Source organism: Aplidium turbinatum, chromosome 11 (genome assembly GCF_918807975.1).
Source record: "Aplidium turbinatum chromosome 11, kaAplTurb1.1, whole genome shotgun sequence".
NCBI lineage: Eukaryota > Metazoa > Chordata > Ascidiacea > Aplousobranchia > Polyclinidae > Aplidium > Aplidium turbinatum.
The window spans coordinates 14,987,735-15,008,534 of NC_137482.1; the positions used below are offsets into that span (position 1 = coordinate 14,987,735).

At 37.2% G+C, this 20,800-nt stretch overlaps 1 protein-coding gene across 2 annotated transcripts in view; it reads left to right on the plus strand.

The window, feature by feature from the left end:
* The window catches only part of LOC145779779 (protein Aster-B-like), a 45,358-nt gene that overhangs the window by 20,205 nt on the left and 4,353 nt on the right, over window positions 1-20,800 (plus strand). The window contains exons 1-17 of one of the 2 annotated variants that reach the window (XM_082591420.1): window positions 2,216-2,876; window positions 7,468-7,578; window positions 10,134-10,284; window positions 10,439-10,535; window positions 10,774-10,982; window positions 11,205-11,321; window positions 11,699-11,719; window positions 15,586-15,670; window positions 15,846-15,949; window positions 16,419-16,601; window positions 16,916-17,012; window positions 17,354-17,421; window positions 17,543-17,668; window positions 18,856-18,910; window positions 19,202-19,345; window positions 20,019-20,140; window positions 20,489-20,631. In XM_082591420.1, the coding sequence (XP_082447546.1) occupies window positions 2,266-2,876; window positions 7,468-7,578; window positions 10,134-10,284; window positions 10,439-10,535; window positions 10,774-10,982; window positions 11,205-11,321; window positions 11,699-11,719; window positions 15,586-15,670; window positions 15,846-15,949; window positions 16,419-16,601; window positions 16,916-17,012; window positions 17,354-17,421; window positions 17,543-17,668; window positions 18,856-18,910; window positions 19,202-19,345; window positions 20,019-20,140; window positions 20,489-20,631 (2,444 nt within the window). In that variant the 5' untranslated portion in view covers window positions 2,216-2,265. Of the gene's footprint in view, window positions 1-2,215; window positions 2,877-7,467; window positions 7,579-10,133; window positions 10,285-10,438; window positions 10,536-10,773; window positions 10,983-11,204; window positions 11,322-11,698; window positions 11,720-15,585; window positions 15,671-15,845; window positions 15,950-16,418; window positions 16,602-16,915; window positions 17,013-17,353; window positions 17,422-17,542; window positions 17,669-18,855; window positions 18,911-19,201; window positions 19,346-20,018; window positions 20,141-20,488; window positions 20,632-20,800 lie in introns of those variants that run through there. The other variant, XM_082591421.1, reaches the window with a different exon arrangement.

Genomic DNA, 20,800 nt, shown 5'->3' on the forward strand with positions numbered 1-20,800 from the left:
GCGGCTGATCGGGACGATTTTTATTTCGGAAAAAAGGTTAGTAATTCTTTAGTTTAGCGAAAGCGTTGTGATTAAAATACGCCAAACCAACGTTAGCACTAAATTATATTTGTAGGCTACTTAATGAACTTAACCCTCTCAGTAAGGAGACATAGCCTACAGCTGTAACAATATGAAAAAGAGATTTTGGAAAACACCGCTTTAATGTACACGCGCGACAAAGGAAAGGTTTTGCTAACCAGCTCTCGAATTAATGAGGGGGAAACCACATTAGATAAGTTCTTTTGACTTTTAAGAGGAAGATTGATTTGTAAGCTAAGTACAGCTAGAATATAATTTTGTACAACTGTAACTTTTAATGAAAATAGGAGTGAATTTGTCTTGTAAGTTAGGGTTTTCAGTTTGCTTATTCGCAAAAATACGGTAAACCCAACATAACGGTTTGAGAAAAAAAATATTTGAGATTTGCTCCAACTTGTGCATTGTTTACTGAAAGTGTGCAATAGTGGCATCTTAAACAATGTTCTCTCTGTGATTGTGGAAGGCTTTGATCAGACTACGTTTTTGTATCTTTTACTAGAATTGTGGGGTGGCGTATCCATTAGTTTTTATCATTTACAAATGATTCAGTTCTATAATATAATCGTAAACTACCAGTTCTTCAATTATCCTTTTTCCTGTTTTTTCTTAAAGTCATTCTTTTTTTGCAGTCTAATGATTGTTGAGACGCTTGTACATACAATGTGATACTGTATTTCAATTTGTTTATGATGCATTTGAACGTTTTATCATATGGATTTGCGGTTTGCTACTCAGGTTTCGTTCGATTCAGGTTTCGTTCACATTGCGATTCAGGTTTCGTTCACATTAACAACACATATTTACAACGTAAATTGAGATACACCTGGTTGCATTGCATGATTATGATGTCTGTTTTATCATGTTAAACGGTAATGTAGGTCACATTTACTGAATGCCACACTACGTCAGTTTAACTGGTAATTATACCACAGTCCACAATCAACATCATAATGTCAAAATATTTGATAAATACCTGGAGGTTAACTAATATAACTATATTGTCCTGTTATAATTTGCGTGAATTCTCATTAACATTTTGTTGCTGAGGAAACATCTTCTTATTGCTATTGGCTTTTCTGTTTGCATGCTTCTTTTGATTTCACCATTTTAGTTTGCTTTCAACTCATTGGTTATTTGAAACTAAATGTTTTGTTTGAAATTTGACGGTCTGCAAGCACTTGTGGATAGTTGGACTATTCTTATCCAATTTCGGCTTGATTGTGCTGTTGCCTATCTTCCCTCTATTTTCTTAAACGACCCTGTATTTAAGTGTTTACTTAGCTTTAAGTAACATTATAAAAAGTTTTAGCCCCACCTTTTGTTACTAACAGTTAGTCAATAGCTGTACACGTAAGTTCAAGCGCCATACACTTGACTAATTTTTGGTTTCAGTCATAGACATCTGCTTGCGCCCGATAAATCGAAAAAAATTAGGAAGACCAAAAAATTTGGTGTTTTACAAAAACTTTTCCGAACTTTTGAAACAGATATTTGTGAATTGTGCTTGCTTAAGATACAATTTAATACTTATGCTGGCATGAGGTTTGGTGGCGTGACTTTCGTAAGTCACATGTCTTCTGACGTCATCAGTTTGCGATCATATTACCACTCAAAGAAGAATTGAAAAAATATTTGAAATATAAAAAGAGCGGCTGTAGTGTAAACGTAGTAAAACTTTATTTTGCTTTCACCGGTATTGTGATTTTTTTCAACAGATGGTATTGAAGTGATACAGTATTTAAGGTAGCGGTCTAGTGGATACAGTAGAACTGGATATCACATAGAAAAGTTCTTTGCTACACGATGCAGCGTTTTTTTTTCATTTTCTATGAAGATTCAGCTAGGTATACCGTATAAATAAACAGTTTCTGTTGGAAGCGTTTTGCTAAATTACATGTTTTTTAAGTGTTAAAAAGTTCTTAATTCGTATTGCATTTATGGATAACTTTCACCCCAATGAATAGACTTGAAATGAGGAATTTTGTTCTGACATTTTTTTCTGTCCTATATTGTAATGAATCACTATAACTGGAAAAAGTGACTGGGTTTCAAGGGGTTAACTTTTACTTTTGTTTATTTGCTGCATTATTTACGTTGTATGAATGTTTCCAGGAAAAGCATAGGTTAGCGTATAGGAATTGTAAACGAAGGTGCAATATCTTAAAACTTTACTAGTGGATTTGAATGAGTAAAAGAACGCGTCGGCCGACCTTGTCACAAACCGACTCTGAGAAGAAGTTAGTTTTTCCTGGGTTGCATTTGACAGACGCTAAACTGCTGAAAGAACGACACAAAGACAGCTTGCAGCATCAGCAAGCAACCGGCTGGGAATCGTCAACTTCTTGGGTTGATAAGGAAATGACTAAGGGTTCTCTTGCTGCATTTCACTCGGATAATTATACTCCGAGCAATGTTGAGAAGAAATGCTTCAATAATTTACAGCCGTCTGGAGTTGTTGTTTATGTGCTTTGCAAAGTTTGCCGAAAGCAAAAAAATCGATCGACTTCCAACTTTTCTTCACGTTCTGATTTCACAATATCGTTGCTTGAACAAAATGGCGCTCCCGAAGTCCATAAAACGTCACATTGCACTGGTTCAATAGTTGAGGACTTCGATTATTCAGATTTTCGATTTCAAATATGGCCATGTAGCAGCTGTGGCACTTTGATAAAGGTTAAAAGTGAAGATACAATCGTTGGTTCAGGTTCAGATGCGAGAAAAAGTAGTAAAAAAGGAAAGCTTCGCAAGCGGCTTTCTAAAATGCACAAGACATTGCGTTCTTCAAGAGGTGCAAGGTGAGTTGAAGTTCAGCATATTCCAGTGTTCCATTGTAGGCATTTTATATCGACAGTATCTGAAATTAATTATATACAGTATTATGTTATTATTTTTTCCAATTTGAAAAAAATAATGTTTCCATGCTGCAAGTTTTATTTTTTATGACTTGAGGGAAAATTGCCTTACACCTATTCTGCAAATTTCTCTGCGCACAATACCTGAAGGGTAACGCAGTTATCCATATTTTCTCTGGGTGGCAACTTCTTAATTCGTTTCTTTTTCTGCATTTTGTGTTGCTTTAGTTTAAATTATGGTTATTGATCAATCAAAACCTTTGCATCTCAACTTTAACTTTTACATATTTGAAAGATGGTTTTTCTAAATATTAGCGCATCTTGTGATGTGATCTCCGGAGCTTTTCAAAAACGAAAATATTTTGTTTCGAAGCAAACGTCTTTGTTTTGGTTTTGTGTGGATTCGAAGCGAAGCAGTTGGCCAGTTAGTGAAGTTTATGAGAGATCTGTACAAAAATATTTCAAGTTTTAAAATACTTTCAGTTTCATGTCGACACAAAATTCTTTGTCATAATCACATCTCTGCCTGAAAAGTCGAGCAGTTCTAAGTAAGCACACTTGTCGAAACTAATTACAAACTTACAGTAAAAGTTTTCATAAATACATGTACCTAAAAAAATGTTCAACTGAATTTCTTCCGCTTGCTTGTATCCACTTTTTGCGCATTGAAGGAATTTAGCGTACAACTAAATTTAGCATGTCGATAAGCTGTTAAATCACGGTGCTGGCATTTTCGAGAGGTACTAGGTGGTTTCGTTGTCGCGCTATTTCGCAACCGCCTCCAGCACGAAAGATATGGAGCACGCGTCAAGGCAGGCTAGCACGAAAGGAATGTAGTATACGAATTTAAGTTTTACAGGCTATTTGTAACAAAAAGCAGGTGAAGAGCTTTTTAACCATCGCCATTGCAGCGCAAATCTACAGCGTCGCTAACAAAGTTAACAAAAAAATCAATTGCTTTTCCTGCGATGAATGGTCCAAAACTGTACAGTAGTAGCATCGCATCAGCAACTACAATGTACAGAACGATAAAATTGTGAAAACTACTTTTAATCAGGCCCTTTTACCCTGACCGTTAAACTTTAAAAACAGTGCGCAATGCTCCTGGATAGCTGACAACTACTTGTTATTCATACAAACATTACATTGTGAGTAATCAATAGTTGTAACTTCTTTAAAAGCGATTAGAAACGGACCTTTTTGCATTCTGTCCTTATTCGGACATAATTTTCTGTTCAACTGATTTTGGTATCACTCATGGTTTCTGTCTTAGTTTGCAATTTTAGCATTTTTGGGCTCAATTGCGCATCAGTCGAGGTAGCATCCTTTTCTTTGGAGTGTGACGCTGAGGAACAGTGCAGTGACCGACTGACCGTACCATTTTTTGTCCACCAAGTGAAGCATAAGATTTGAGTGTCTTGGATGATGCCAAAGATTGGCTGCTTTCTCGTCGCCCCTCAGCTCGACCCAAGCAAGCATTCGCAACTGGGTTGGGAAATTGACGCATCATCAGCCTCCAGAGTCTCGAACGAAGAACTTATTTTAAATGAGCTGTTCGCCTGGTTATTTTTCTTTCTGATTTAGCGTAGGTCAAGCGTACTTATTGATGGTTGGCATAAATAATAGAATCGGCCAAACCTGCCTTCGTCCATACCATTGTTTACTCTATTGTATGCCGTACAAACACACACCCATACGTAGCTTTTGAATGTATTTGTATAGACCCAGTGTTGACGTGAAAAAAAGCACCTGATTCTGGACATCGTTTCTTGTTTGCTCTCTGCATGCTGTATCACAAGACCAAGGTTTTGATACCTTTCACACGTTGCCGAGCGATGAAAGAGCAACATCTCAAGATTTCTCTCTTACTGGAAGCAACGCGCAATCAATACACCTTTGTTCTGCGCTCAGAGGACTTGGTTCTCCTTTGTCGTATATTATTAACTTCATTTAGCAGCAAGCAGTTTCGTGGCTAACCGGATGCCTAAATGACTGATTGATTTCGCATTGAGGCTCAGCGCTCGTGATTTCAACGTTATGTCACTTTTATCAAACGACAATGAAGTGTTGAAAGGTATTCACTTGAAAATGGTACTATAAGACCCGAAGAATGACTAAGCAAAAAACTTGCCTGGTGTTGTTCAGAAAACTACCTTCAATATTGTTGTCGGCCGAACAGCTGAAATGTCATTCAATTTATTGAAGGATTTCTTATAGCAGCGGGGAGAAAGTACTTTAATTGTTCATGTCTTTCGGCTTATACAATACAATGTTCTATTCAATGAGTTTTCAACGAGTGTTTTTTTAAACATTCCTGAAAAAGTGTTAACGAGCATCCCAAACACATTGAGATGGGCGACATATAAAACAACATTCAGAGCATCCAAGACTGAAATTTTTTAATTGTTTTGCTAAAGTAAACATAATTTCTTAGGATTTTAAATATTTTTAGTGCAATAATAGTGCAGTTATTTAGCCTTCTGTTGGTCTCTTTTTCATCCTATTTAAAATCTGATATTAAATATTTACGGTATCTATATTAATTTTATCACCAGTGGTCTTGTGATACTGCTTATTTGCTTTGTGATAAACGCTGATATGTACCTTGGAAACGTTTTTTCTCCGCTTTTTAAAAGTTCGATCGATCTATTTCAGTGTGTACTAGCGCACAAAAATTCACCAAACGCTTTTGAAATAGTAAAATTTCGGGTATGTGCTTTGCTCTTAATTTTGTTTTTTTTTTCAAATGAAGTTTGTTTTAAGGGATAGCGATGTAAGTTGCTTAATTGTCCGATTGATGTTAATTATATGTTTGTTACATTTCACACATGCATTTCCTCTTTCAAAGATTTAGAGACACTTTGCCAATTTCTTTCAATATTAAACTATCATCACTATTTTATACACTATATAGTATATAATTATATATACATAACTTCGTGTATCAGTCAAAGCTGAAATAAGTCCGGTATTTCTGCTGTGGTTTTGATTTATAATTTCTTCATGAAGTTTAATATCGTGATGATTTGAGAAGATTTAGCAATATGCTTATAATAGAGGCTTGCAGTGTTGACTGTTGAGTTTTAATTCATTTGCATGAAGAGAATTGAAACTAATGGCCAATGACCGACAGAGTGCAGGTTTTGGCCTGTTTTTCTTTTTGTGACTCGTAAGCAGTGGCGTAGCTAGGGAATGTGCCGCCCGGGGCGGATTCAGATTTTGCCGCCCCTTCAAGAAAAAGCATGTGAAAATGAAATTTTTTCAATTGACTTAAAGTGGAATTTATTGTATGTTTTGAACCAGTGGCGTAGCCAGTAATTTTGAAAGAGGGGTTTTAAGGGCCGGCGGGCGAAGCCCGACGACGTCCTCGCCAAAGACGACACCCAGCGGCGGGGGGTCTGGGAGGCCCCCCAGAAAAGGGCTCCCCAGAAGAGGCCCGGGGGGTCTGGGAGGCCCTCCCGCATCAAAAATGAAAGCAAGGCGCAATCCGCTGATGAACGCTTGCACAGACAAAATAAATAAGAAGTGATATCAACACATTTTAAAATTGTTTTCATTAGAGAAACGTTTACAGTACGTAAACTTTTTTCTTATTATAACTGACTATGTTGTGACATGATTGGTTGTTGTCAAGAAAACTTTTCCCTGGCATGACAGGAGAAAAACAGTGCAATGACATCATGTAGCAAAAGTTGGCTTCAACATGGATGCGTGGTTAATAGGAATGTTTGAAACGAAATATTTTGAAATTTCTGGATATTTTGTTTCGACGCAAACTTTCTTTGTTTCGATTTCGCTTCAAAGTCTTTTCTTTTCTGACGAATTTAACTTGGCGTTATTTCGAACCGCTCTTCGTGAAGTAAAGTCATTTCCATAAAAAAAACCTTCTTATTTAGAATCTTTGTGGTCAACATAGCATCTGTCGAGTTGCTTTTTTTCAATTGATCCATATTTGTGAAAAAATGGTTTCGCGTTGTTCATGTAGTTTGTCATAAAGCCATTTCGGCTTCATGTAATTTTATGACTTCATGTGAAAGTGATATATTTAGAGTAAGTGCTCCACCACAAAAAAAACGGAACAGCTCCAATAATATTACGAGACGTAAAAGTGATTGTACCCTATTAGACATCTGGTAAAACAATACTTTTTCAGCAAATAAAGTTTTCCAGAAATTTGCAATGTGCAGATTTATAAAGCTGTCGGTTAATAATACCTTTAACAGGTTAAAGACTTCCATTTTATTTTATGTCATTGTTTCTATAAAACACAGTTGAAAAGACGGTGACGCACACGTTTCCAAGCACAAACAAACACTGTTTGTTTTATATTCATCTGACAATCAACAATTTTTATATTGGTTCATATGCAAAAAAAATGGTTCAATATTTTAATAACTTCAATGCCATACTGTTCATTGAATCGGGTTAGGATAAATATTTTACCTCATAAAACAAGCCACATCACAGCCCAGGCTGCATTGTTTCAGAATGTCACATGACGCTGCATCATCGAATATAATTCGTTCTTTTTCAGTCCAGAAATATCTGAAGATCTGTCGAACACGAGTGCCATTGAAAACGACCGGAGCGTGACGAGCAATCACGTGACACCTTCACACTCCCGATCAGCGAGCAACACCAGCAGGTAGCGCATTGTCTCACAGCTGAGTTGTTTAGCGTTGCAGTTTGGCACTATTCTCTCTGGCAGTCGAAAATCAGAATAATTGTAGTTTGTTTACACTTAATGAATATAATTAAATTTAATTCTATGTAGCTATGATTGTGCTATAAATGGTGCCCACTTCATATAGCTATGAAGTGTGCACAATTTGCTTTGTGATGGTAAGATTTCTTTTTCAAAGTTAGCTTTTGTGTTTATTCGTTTTCCTAAAAGTTGCCTTAGAATAGTTAAAATGAAACCAAAGCTAAGAAAAATTGCAGTTCAGCTGAAAAAATCTGTTCGACCATAGCCTAAATGTGAATTTTATTTAGGTTTTAATTTGTTAGTTGTGTCAACTCTATTTCTGTAGTTTCATTTGCTCAGCAAGCGTTTTTGATATAAATCGCAAGAAAACGAGGTAGACTACACCATTTAAACATTTTTTCCCCACCTAATTCGATTTTTAATTTTGCAATCCTCTTTTCAAACGTATAACAACCGTCACCGTTAATGTAAACTATTTTCTCATATGTCAGCCAGTTTGTTTAAAGCTAACGAAAGTTACGTTAGACGAATGCAAATACAAACCATGTGACCTGTGGCATTGTGGCAATATATCTTTTTATATCGCTAAAAACGTCACTGTTGTTGCTACCACCTTAGGACCTTCATAAATAATTGAATTTTTTCCCTAAAGCAAAAAAAATGAACAATGTAAATCCAACGTAAAATTGACTTGTGTGTCTCGCCTTGGCAAAGCTGCGTTGTCCAATCAGCTGTTTTTAAGTTTTTGGAAAACAAGGTTGAGTTGTAGGCTATCGCTGCTCAAACAGTGCACTTTTCGCATTAATTTAAACTGCATTTGTGCTAAATCAGTGTCAGAATTCCATTTTAGACGATGGAACAATTAATTTGTTTCACTACATTGGTCGTATCTCAGTGGCTACTCAATTTACAAAACACTAGGCTACTATAGAGTTTTTAAAGGGTGACCTACAACAGTTAATGATATTGATTAATGATAACAATCTTTTTGCGAGAATGAATTATTTATAGACTGAAAGTTTTGTGTTGCTGTTGTTCAGAAAAACATGTGTGAGGACTTGGCACAAATATCACTAGTTTTAACATGAATGGGCCGACGTGGGACATCGCATTACTGTAGCTCTTCGATGAGTGTGCAACCACACTGTTAACATACCAATTAGTTACTATCTTGAAGTGTCAGAAACGCTATTGAGTGTTGATCCCTTAGTAGATCATGAAAGAATCTTCTAGTCGTCATCATCCAGCTTAAGTGATTTGGAGAAGCAGACGTTTTTTCGATTTTTACTTTACTCAGCGGCAGATTGCAAAATATTTTCCATGAAGAATGATCGAAAGTTGTTTTCTTTGTCTTGTTGTGTCTAAATTTTACTGCAATGCTCTGAACCCATGCAGCTAATCGTTTTTTTTTTCTCAAAAAGTTCCTTTTCAATACAAAAACGAATAAATTGCTGACTTGGAAGGTATAAAAGTACAGCCACGCGTTCAGACGTAATTGCGTTTTCAGACGAGCTTGTGTTTTGTGGTCAAGAACAAACTGAGAACTCTAGAAACCAGCATTGATGAATCGATAACCGAAAAATCAAAGTGGTCTAGCTAAAGCAGTGGTTCTCAACGGGAACGGTCCCCCCCCCGGGGGGGTGATATGATTACCTCGGCTTAAGGGGGGCGTTTTGATTATTAGGGGGCATTCTGGTTTAAACCATCTACCGCCCAGCGTAACAATTTCGTCAAAGAGCTCGTGTCTTCGTGGTAGCATTTCCTACATCATACCTGGTGGAAAAGGAATTCAGCTGTGTTGTTCTGCTACATAGCCTACCAAACAGCGAAACCCACTTGACATATTCAAAAGAGGTGATCTTCGAATGTTTCTCACTGGCTTTACACCGGATGTAAAGAAACTGGCACTTTCTCACCAAGCGCAAGGTTCACACTGACTACCAGTAGGCCTATAATACTGTTTTCATGCTCGCAAATATATATTTGCTTTTCATCAAATATGGTTACTACCGTAGTCTCTAAAACCCTTACAGCCTGTTTCACCCTAAAAGGGGGATCATCAATCATTTGAATAAGGACCTTCTGATGATCCCCCTTTTGGGGTAAAACAGGCTGTAAGGTTTTTAGAGACTGGTAACTAGTCTATATTTGATGTATTTCACTCTGCTTGGCTTTTGCTTGGCATTGAGCACTTTTTGTAGTATTAATAGTATTTTTTTTTCGCTTTTTGTAATTAATCGTTTTTGTTGAGGGGCGGTAAAATTTTGCCAGTTCATGAAGGGGGCGTTGGGCCAAAAAAGGTTGAGAAACACTGAGCTAAAGAAACATTTAATCTCGAAACGCCAATGGCACTTCCTAAAAGAAACTCCCAAACCCGTCAACTGCGAACAAGATACGGTTACTTTCGTGTGCAATCGTTACACTACACTACTACACTTGCAAACGTTAAACCTGCTGTCAATTTAATGTTAATAGATAAAAAATGTGGTTTGCAGGTCACAATTTTCTTACAACGGTTCAGATTATGAAGGTTGTGACGTTGTTGAATATAATGATTGCAATGGACAGTACCTGGTTGTGAAGCAACGGTCGATAGCTGGTTCTGATATCGATTATAATACACGTCAAATAGAACTTCAACCTGAGGTATGTACATTGCACAATGCATTGTATTTAAAAGGTCAATTTTTTTTCAAAAGATTAGACTATTTCTTAAATGCTGTTACCTTAAGCCACACATAGTGATGCATGTCGTAATAGACAGTAGATGTATCAGATTGAAGAGTTTGTTTTGTCCCAGGCAACGGATACTGAAACTGTTGGCTCCATCAGTTCTCCTGCAGATAGACTCTGCTTTACACCCACTGGTGAGAGAGGAAATATTTCAATTTCATCAGGTACGCTAAAAAAACTTGTTTCCTGAGCAAGAAAAGAAAGATTGCACTTACAATAATCTGTTAAGCATCGGTGCTTAGGAGCACGTTGACTTAATGGATTTTTTTTTGCTGAATTAATTAACGGACAATATTGTTTAAGCTCAGTGTAGTTTTGTTCATGCATTTCCACGTGTTATTGTGAATGATTTTATTTTTGCACTGAAATCGCTCACGATATGATATCGCGCTTTAATAACAGCAGGAACTCGATCGACGGATAAGTCTGGTTTGATCCGGACACGAACCACACCATCAAGTTTGGTGAAAGAAACTGAAGCCAGCAATCGTCAGTGCCAGTTGAAATCAGCATCCGCTTCTTCTCTTTCCAATTCCTACTTGAAAGATCTCGAGTTTAGTACCGAAAATAAGATCTCACTTCATCAGAATTTCGACTCTTCTTCTACACAAGTACGTAGCCTTTTTCGTCCTATTTGTTGTTAGAAGAATTGTATTTACTGCATTTCTTCAAAAACCTAAAAAGAAAACAGGTTTTTGTTGCTTGTGAGTATTTATGTGGTTTCATAAGACGTGGTTTTGACGAAGCGTTCATTTTATAGCCCTTTTGCGTGTTAGTATGTATTACGATTGATATGACATTGTAACAATTCTTTTAATATTGTGTGATTTTAGGAGAACTCTTTTTCCGAAGTAGCGGTTTCTTATAAAAGTCGCGATGGAACATTATTCCTGCCCATTCCAGAACCACACAGCTACAAAATGACAAAGCAGGGTGTACGAAAGAAAAAGGTATAACACAGCGGAAGTGTTTGTGTTTAAATTAGACTAAATTGAATTCCGCCTGAGTATGTCAATATTTTCAGAATAGTTTAACTTATTCTTGGTTGAATATTCGGTTTTTGAAGTAACACTGCTCTAATACTCAGATGTGTCAGTTTCTCGTCACGTTCGTGACAAGTAATCGGCCAAGGTAGTGATGTACAATGACTACTTGCCGGTTTTATTAAGACGCAACAGCAAGAATGTAGGTGACGATAGGCAGGACAACGTGAAAAGTCGTTCTGTATGTATTTTACATCAAGTACACTGCAACTGTAACAAAACTAAAAAACGTTTACAATTGAAAAAACAAAATGTTGTGATTAATTTCTCTTCTCTTTTTTCAGCGATCTCCTTCCTGGTATAACGTAAGTACCTGGATTTTGTTACTTTTCTTGTGTTGTGCTTATACCTAGCATTCCATCGTCTTGTGGGTGACCTTAGTAATGCTTTAGCACCATTTATACCAAAGCTTGTATCCGTGTTACATTCATTAGCGTTTGAAACAAAGTCGATTAAAAAACAGAAGATTTGTTCGTCACGTAGTCATTTAAGATGAACAAAGTATTTTTATTTCAAGTAAAATTTAATATGTCGCATCTTCAATGGATGTAGTTTCAGTTCCACTTTTGTCAGTGCAGTCAGTGCATAGCACGACGAATTAATAACGAAGCTTGTTCATGGTTCGTGCTTTGTTGCTCAGTTTTATATGCTTGTGGCACTTCAAGGTTGCCTTATTCAAAGCTGCAATATTTCAATCAATTATTCATGATCCAAGAAAGTCCCAACGCTCCCGATCGCGCTTTGAAAAGCATAATTCTTGTTCTTGCACACGAAACCTCATAATTAATCCCCTTGTTGGCCAATGGTTTGCTTTCCTTATTTTGTGTCGGCATTTTTGATTTGTTTTTGTGATTGTTTACTTTGTTTCGTCTTTTTTTTAGTAGGCTATGAAACATCGATTACAATAACATGGTATGCTAAAGTAAACTCGATAATTGTTACATACAATAAGCGACGTCTAGGATTTAAACTGACTTCTTATCGAGCGGCAAGCCGCCAACTTAACAGCATCATATTACTCTGCCAATTATTCCTGGGGAACAAAGCCGGATCGGTTGCTCAATGCTCATGCAGTAGGCCTACTTCGTACATGTTTTCAAAATATCTCCATCTGTCGACTATGATTTTCATTGATCGAGTGGTTTATTCAATCGCTAGATGTCCCCCCTTATCAATAACATATTTGAACTGCTGTTCAGCCTTTTTTTTTCTATTTAAAATACGACTGATCATGTCAGTACACCACTGGCAGGCGTCGGCATGTGGTGGCGGTTTGATTGGTTAGATGAGTGCTTTGCTTTACTGCTGATAATCAGATTGTCTTCCTATTGGCGCTTTTTAGAGACAGTTAACTGTTAAAAACAATCTAGTCAACGAGGCGGGTGTAGAAAATTGTTTGTTCCATTCAACTTACGAAAACATCTTGTAAACTGCTTATGGTGCATTTTGTAGTTGTCGATATCCCAGGCACGCTTTTACTCAGGAGTGAAGGTAAAGTTGCTTTTTAACGATGCTTTTAGCTAGCAAAGCTACTTCCAAGTTCATTTGATTAGTCACCACTATTCTCAACTTAGTTAAAGCTGACACGGCACAACATAGCAGGTTATAGTGTGGCTGCCATCAAAAAGCTCTAAAACCGAACACAGCTCGTATTCTTGTCCTGTCAAGAAAGGGTCTATGGAGTTTTTCAATCATTCAAACCTCCAGTCAGTAGATACGCAAGAGCAGAAAGAATGTATAAAGGCCCTCATAGATTGGGAGTTCCATCACCAAATAGTAGATGGGGACAGGGTGTAAGAAACATGACTGCGAGAAAGGATTTTATTGGTGAATCATAGTCTAGAATCTTGACGAACGATTGGTTATGTTTATAGGGAAAACCATAGTCAACTGTACTGTGGATAAGATGTAGATTTTTATGAAAAATAAGATTAAAGCATGTTCCGTTAGGAATCGAATTGTATATGGCTTAGTATTGGAAAGTAATTGTTTGGTGAAATAAACCGACATGATTATCTCGCTTTCAAGTATGCATGTTGCGGAAATTTCAACACTTGCTCTTATTTGATATAAATTCATTAATTTTTAGAAACTGCTTTTCATTTTTGACTTACGGTACTCTTTTATTGTCGGAAGTTTGGTTTCAGCTGAAGCTGATGTCGTGCGATGCGTGTACCTCAGATGATCACGATATTATCATGTGTTACAAGACGTGATTTAATGTCAGCCCTGGCTTTGTTGAACCTCATATGGCGTTTGTGACGCGTCTTGTTTTGTTGGAATTTTAACGCCGAAATTTTTACTTCGACATGTCACGTGGTTTAACTTTTTCTGGTGCTTCTAAGTTATATCATAGATGGTTATATGCCGATGTAAATGCGCGCGGCACGCGAGTTTCGCTTGAGCAGAGTGAAACGGAAGACAGCACTTAGTGCGCCACAGTGCATACGAAACAGTGACAAGACAATGTTAATTGTTGTTGAAAATTAGCCCTAGGCTTGTTTTGATGGTCTGTTGTCGCAAGTTACTGCGTATGGTTGCACTAGGTAGTTGGCTTTATCGTAAGAATTCTGGAACGAGGGAATTTAGAAACGCCATTTTTTTGACGGTCAGGCGAGTTCAAAGTCATTGTATGCCTTTAGCTGACAAGATCACTAGTTGTTCAAGATTTCAATCGATATCTGCCAGAAACTAAATTAAAGTTTTTACTGCTCTCTAAATGGAATGCTTTAATTCATCTGAGCAAATAGTCTAAAGTTTAAAGCTTAGCAAAGAATTGTAAAAACAGGTGTTTTGCACAACTTGCAGATACATAGTTGATAAGTTTTACAGTGAAAGTTATGTGGCAATGTTACCTGTGCAGTCATACTAGTCAACTTTTTTGTATCCGTTGCTGTCACATATTTCAAGGTAAAATCTAATAAAGAATTGTGAAAACAGATGTTTTACTCAACTTGCAGATACATTTTTAAGTAATACACAGCTATTTATATTTCAGTTTTACGCGTTTAGTCGATTTTTTTTAAAAACTGTTGCTTCTGCATATGATGAGCGCAGACGGAGCAACTGACCCACCTCAAGTTATTGTGACTTCAGCTAGTTTTAATGATCTTGCTGTTGTGGCTTGTGATACACTTTCCGAAACAGAGAAAGAAAAAGAGAAAAGCAAAGACAGTGACCATGGCGATGACCCAGAAACCGTTGAAGTAGATTCCGAAAATGCTGAGCCAAATCGCCCGTCCTTGGAGGATGAGTACTCCAAAGACGATACGGATGTTGGCAAGCTAACGAAAAACTTAGTTCTTCCTATTCATGGTGTTCTGGGTGAACGGGGCTATGATAGTGATGGGAGTTGGGTGAATCGTTGGACAGATGGATATGACGAGAGTGAAACAATGTTGAGTGAAGCCTCGATAACACCTGACGAGAATAAAACGCCAAAGCGTCGAAAACGTAAATCTGTGCAAATTCGCTTCAAAAGAGTCAAGAAAATGTTTCAAAAAACATTTTCAGATGTAGATGCTACTCCAGATACGGAATTTATTGTAGAGTGGAAAAAAGTACAAAATAAAAACCGTAAAGCAAAACGGTATGGGAAATACAAATCATATGAATCACAGGTGATTTGTAAACTCACAATCGCAGTGAATTGTAAACTTACAACCACACTTAATTCTATTGCTGATTCAGCGATGTTTGCTCTGAATATTGAAATAAATGCGTTTATTAGGCTGTTTACCGACGCGTTTTTGTGACAAAAGCATATAATTTTAGTTTTACTTTTTAATTCATTACATTTCCGCTTCAATGTCTTCAGTTCGTGAGAAAAGTTATATGTTACGTCACAAACTTTTATGTCATTTTCCATGACGTTTATCTACTTTTTCCTGTTTCATTCCGAGTGTTGTCTCGTTGGTGATTCACAAGGCTATTTATAGTTTTGTAAGGCCTCTCGCTTATTATATTGTTATAAAGTCCAGTGACGATTGCATTGATGAATCTTTCATCTAAGTTTAGTTTAGATGCAAAGTTTGCTTTCATTCGCTTTATTGTTGACAAAATGCGCATAATTATCCTTGGCGTAGACATGCACTAATGTTTAAAACAAGTCAAATTATCATGGAAATACAAACGGTTTTGTAAATGATGTAATAGCTAAATTCATGTTCAGGTTTTGAGCCAATCTTATAAGCAAAAAAACGACGATTTCCACAAGTTCTTCAGCGACCTTCCTGAAACAGAGCGACTAGTCGTTGGTGAGCTTGAGTCTTTTCCCAGACAGCAAAATTCGTCGTTTTTATGTTGATTGTAAAAATGACGGATTTTGCTGCCTGGGAAATGTTATGGTGATTGGTGATGCATTTTATTGTACTGTGGTTAAAGTACTTTCAAATATATGGCGTGTCCTAACCTGTGTTGTTGCTTTGACAGATTACACCTGCGCATGGATAAAAGACATATTAGTTCAAGGGAGGATGTATGTCTCACAAAACTACGTTTGTTTTTATTCCAATATACTCAAGTGGCAAACTGTTGTAAGTTGCTGGTAGTTTTTCTTTGTCTTGCACGAGTCGTATATTTGTTGGAACGCTCTCACAGTTTTATATCAAGCAATTTCAATCTTGTTAAATTTGAGCTTTTTGTTTGGAGATGGAGTCGCATAAATGAATCATTGCAGTATTGCCTCCAGAATATCATCATAACTAAATTGTCACACTAAACCATTCTTTTAAGTGTTTTAGTTGTGGAAGTTAGATCTTACTTTAGCCTGTGGCTCGTGTACATCAAGACAGGTTGTGTCCCAGACAACAAAATCCGTCATTTTTTTACTTTGATTCAACGGTAGACGTTAAATCAATGTAAAAATAACAAATTTTGCTGTATGGGTGCTGGACAGTGCTGGACACTGATTATTAACGGAAGCTGATGATGTCAATGGTGAACATTTATGAAGTGTAGACTTGCTTTTTTACTTCGTCCTTTGCATACTAGTCTCTTTTTCAGACGGTGATGAGTTTTAAAGACATTCAACACGTAACAAAGGAGAAAACTGTGAAACTTTTTCCGAACGCAATTCAGTTTCAAACCGATGGTCACGACAAGCCGAAGACGTTTACCAGCTTCACCCAGCGAGACAGAGCTTTTCACCAAATCACCAAGCTCTGGCACAACGCTCTTGCAGATAAAGTACATACAGTTAGAGCTTATTCTTGTGAGAAGGTTTTCGTTTACTGTCTTTTTTAATTTTTGAAGGGTCTTGGGTTTTATTTGATTTCAGTTTGTGTATGTTGTATAATTGCATTAGTAAGCCTGTGCCAACTGGCCCCTCTCTAGTGTTGGGCCACGGTCCCAGTTAAACGAGACGTCATATTTTCAACAGAACAATTTAAAAATAATGAGAAGAAATCGAAATTAATTCACCTTTCAACTTCTACTGGTCATCTTTGAGAAGTGAATCATGTTTACTTTCTATATGCTGTAAAACGATTACTACTGTACAGCCAATGACTCCACAAGAGTTATGGGAAAAAGTTCATCATAATTATGGGAGTGAGCTTGGCTGTAGTTCGGACGAGGACTATGTCAGGCCAGGTTCAGGTAAGATAATTTTCCTCTCTGATAACTAAGGTATAAAGTCGATATAATTGTAACGTAGAAATATTACAGAGTACTCGGTCAAAAGTAGTGTTACAATGGCGGTTTTATTGTATAGGCGGATTACCGCTCTTCATTATTGATTTGAGGTGGTGAAATTGTATGCATCCTTGACCTAAGAGCTTGGCAAATAAAGAAATGCAAAATAGCAATCATAGGCTTTTGAAACCTGCACTGTTTTTTCTTTGTTTGCAACTTAAGCTTGTGATCGTGTAATCGTAGCCTATGTGTACTGTAGCTTTCGCTGCTTACCATCTTTCAACACATTTGCCAACTTCATGCAGAAACCCCAACCCCGGAAGCAAAAATTTCCAACGACAAGAAAACGAAACGGAAAAAGAAAGCAACATCTGTGAGCATGTGTTGTTGCTTTTGTTGTTCACTAAAACCACAATTTTGTGCTTATTTCAGTAAAGTAGCAAAGTGCTAACGTGAATTGTTTGCATGAAATGTAACAACCTTCTTGCATTCAGACGCATCTGAGCGAAAATGGAAAAGAAAAATCCAACTTGAGCCGGAAAACCGACACGGAAAGCGAACAATTGAACAGAGCGATGCCTGGTGACCAGTTCAGCGATGAGGGCAAAACATCATCCAGGGTAAATCGATTATAGTTAGAATAAGGTATTCATTCAGTATTTTAGCTCGATGCTTTAATCACAGCACGCATCAGGTCAGTTCCTTGAAACCCAATACATTTTTCAGCAGACATGTTTTCTAATCTTGCTCGTAATATACAGTAGAGCTATTACTGCAATACCTACTTGTGCAATGATATGGAAGTTAACTAAGACACTGATACCTGTGCTATGAAATCTGATACACCCAATAGTTTTCACATTAGTGCACGTAAAGTTTACTCCAGTCAGTTTATGGCAACTCTGATCACGTATTTTATCTATGACAGCATAATAGATGACGTCATATACATTGTAAATGTCAGTTTTCAAGTATGTATCTAGCTAGGCTTTTTATAACTCAGTGTGGTTATGAGAAGTGTGATGAGTTTGCAGAGGTGAGATATGATCCCACGAAAGTAAGAAATGGGTGTCGGGTGTCAAAAGTGGGTGGACATGGAACATGTTGAACAGTAACATGAAAATAAGCAAAATACCTCCGTTGTCGCTTATTGTGAAAACTAACAGATGTATGTGCCAAGTGTTACGACGAAGTTGCAAGTAACTGTCATTTTACACCTAACTTATTAGCTACTGTCATTTATAGGTTCTGTTCTGCAAAACATGCTTTGAAATGACTGCATAGGTTGTTTTCCAAAATACTGAACGGACGAACTATTTGTTAGAAATTTCATTCGGTCGAACAATTTCTTTTGTGAGTAGAGAACAGCAATTTGCTGCTGTTGGAAAAGTACGTATATACGTTAGGATGGTTCAAACATTTTTTTTTTCAAATTTAAAGTGCTACCCTGACAAACAGTTTCATTTGGTGAAAAACCATGGTGTAAAAGTTAAAAAAAAAAAAGCTATTGATGTTAGAGGTTCTCTAGTGAAAAACATTTGTTTGAATAAAAGTTTCCTAGAATTTGGTCTCGAATTTTGCAATAATTTGACAATTAGGTTTCGCCCGTATTTCAGTATTTTTCAACAAGTTTTTGCACAGAGCGTTTTTTCTTCAAATAGAACTGTTCGGCAGTGTAGCTCTTGGTCATTTGAAGCAAAAAAAAAAATTAACCAACAATATAAACGTTTGCTGTTGCTTCGTCTGGTATGTTGGGCCGCTAACACAATTACCTAACTACATGCTTATAACAATTGGCGTCTTTCAGGAATCGAATGAAGATCCGTTGGTAGATTCGATGGAGACAAGCGGTGAAAACTACGGTGGGTGTACTGTAATTTTTATTGTATAGAGACGTGTTCTGTATTGTCATGTCTGATTTATCACCGAACGACTGAAGCAATCTTGACAGGTCCTTATCGACCTAACAATGATATCTGAGTCGACGACGCTCGACTAAAACCTTCTCATTAAACTTTCCAATCTCGTTGATATTAATATTATCAGTACACTGCACACTGCACAGCGCTAATGAAGCGGTGTAGAAAATTACCTGCACGCTTTTGTTCGTGTGAGTCGTCTCTTGAGATTGATTCAATTTTTATTTTTTGCAGACCCTGTGGCGCACTGCAAAGAAGATTTACGCCGGACTTATTTGTCCCGAGAATACAGTGTCTCTGCAGCTGTCATGTACCACACCTTGTTTGGTGATGACAGCAATTTCATGTTCGACTATCTGGAAGGAAAGGGAAGTTTAGGTAAAATTTTAATCCCATATTCTTCACTCTCGCTGCGATACTTGCATTGGTTTCACGAATGCCCGTGTTTTTTATCGCTTGTGCACCGGAGGTTGATGGCATACATGGTTGGTGTCAGCACAGCATGTGATCTACCTGTTTGGTGTAACTTATTATCTACATTTCAGTTACGACTTTAATCCTGTACAACGTGACGTCGTACGAACTTAGATTCTAGAACGCGTAGATCACATGCAAAATAAAGAAGCTCATGGTCGGATATGTTAGTTTACCACACATTTAAGCATTTTTAAGTTTCTGATGTGCAAAGCAAATTTATTAAAGTCAGCCTTTTTTGTGATTCACCTAGCTCAATAAAGTTGTAAAGCATCGCTTGTTTGGCTGGTGTTCTACCAAATCCAGCCACTATTTCAAACGTGCCGCACACAATACCCGGAAATATGATCATTCGCACTCTGTTCATCAATTGCTGCAAAGCGCTGCTGCATGATTGCCTAATACGTAGTTTGACGTTTGCTGTTTTGGAGGAAATTCTCACACGTGTCCGTGCTGTCAACTGCTTGTGCTGTTTGTTTCAGTTGTGAATATTATTAGCGCGATTTCAGTTCGTTTGCTTGTAATCTATTGAGTGATTTTGTGACAGCATTGAACAGCTTTGCTTGAATCATTTCAGATATCGTCGTTGGTAAATGGGAGGACGGAGAAGATGAAGATCAAAAAATAAGGCAACTTCATTATTGTCTTCCTCTCAATAATCCTCTGGTTCCAAAGCTATCAAAAGTAGAGGAAAAACAGGTAGGTTGTGTTCTTTTCAAAATTTTTTTCAGTTTTTCCGCAAAGATATCAACTGCTAATTGCCATATACGTCAGTTATTCTGTTTTCTGACTGGACCATGTCACCTGAGAGGTGATAGTGCCCAAATGCCGGCTCAACACTCATCCAAAGCAGGTGGATTGCTTTGGCGAGTCAATAAATGTCATACTCGAAAGTAAGAGAAAAAATCAGCTTCCTTGTCTTCCTTTCCATTATGTAATCTTGAACCCCTTTACAAAAACCTGGATAAGAATAGAAAAATTGATGTAATGTTGCGATTCTCTTCAAAAAAGCACAGCAACCTTTTTCGTTACATTTTACTCTTTCAGGTTTACCTTAAAGAATCAGAAGATGGCAAATGCTACGCCGTTGACAGCTATGCTCACATGCGTGGTGCGCCCTATACTGAGTACTTCGTTACCGTCATGCGTTATAGCATTCGACAAATCGATAAAAATGTTTGCGAATTGAGGTAGATATCTTGATTATTATTATCGAGATTTGTTATAATGTCACTAAGCAAGACCCAGACAGCAAATCAATGTAAAAAAACGATTGATTTGTTGTCTGGGGATGTTATAGATGGGCAATTCAAATATATTTTCAACTTAATGAATGAAGCACCAGTTTTTTAACAACGA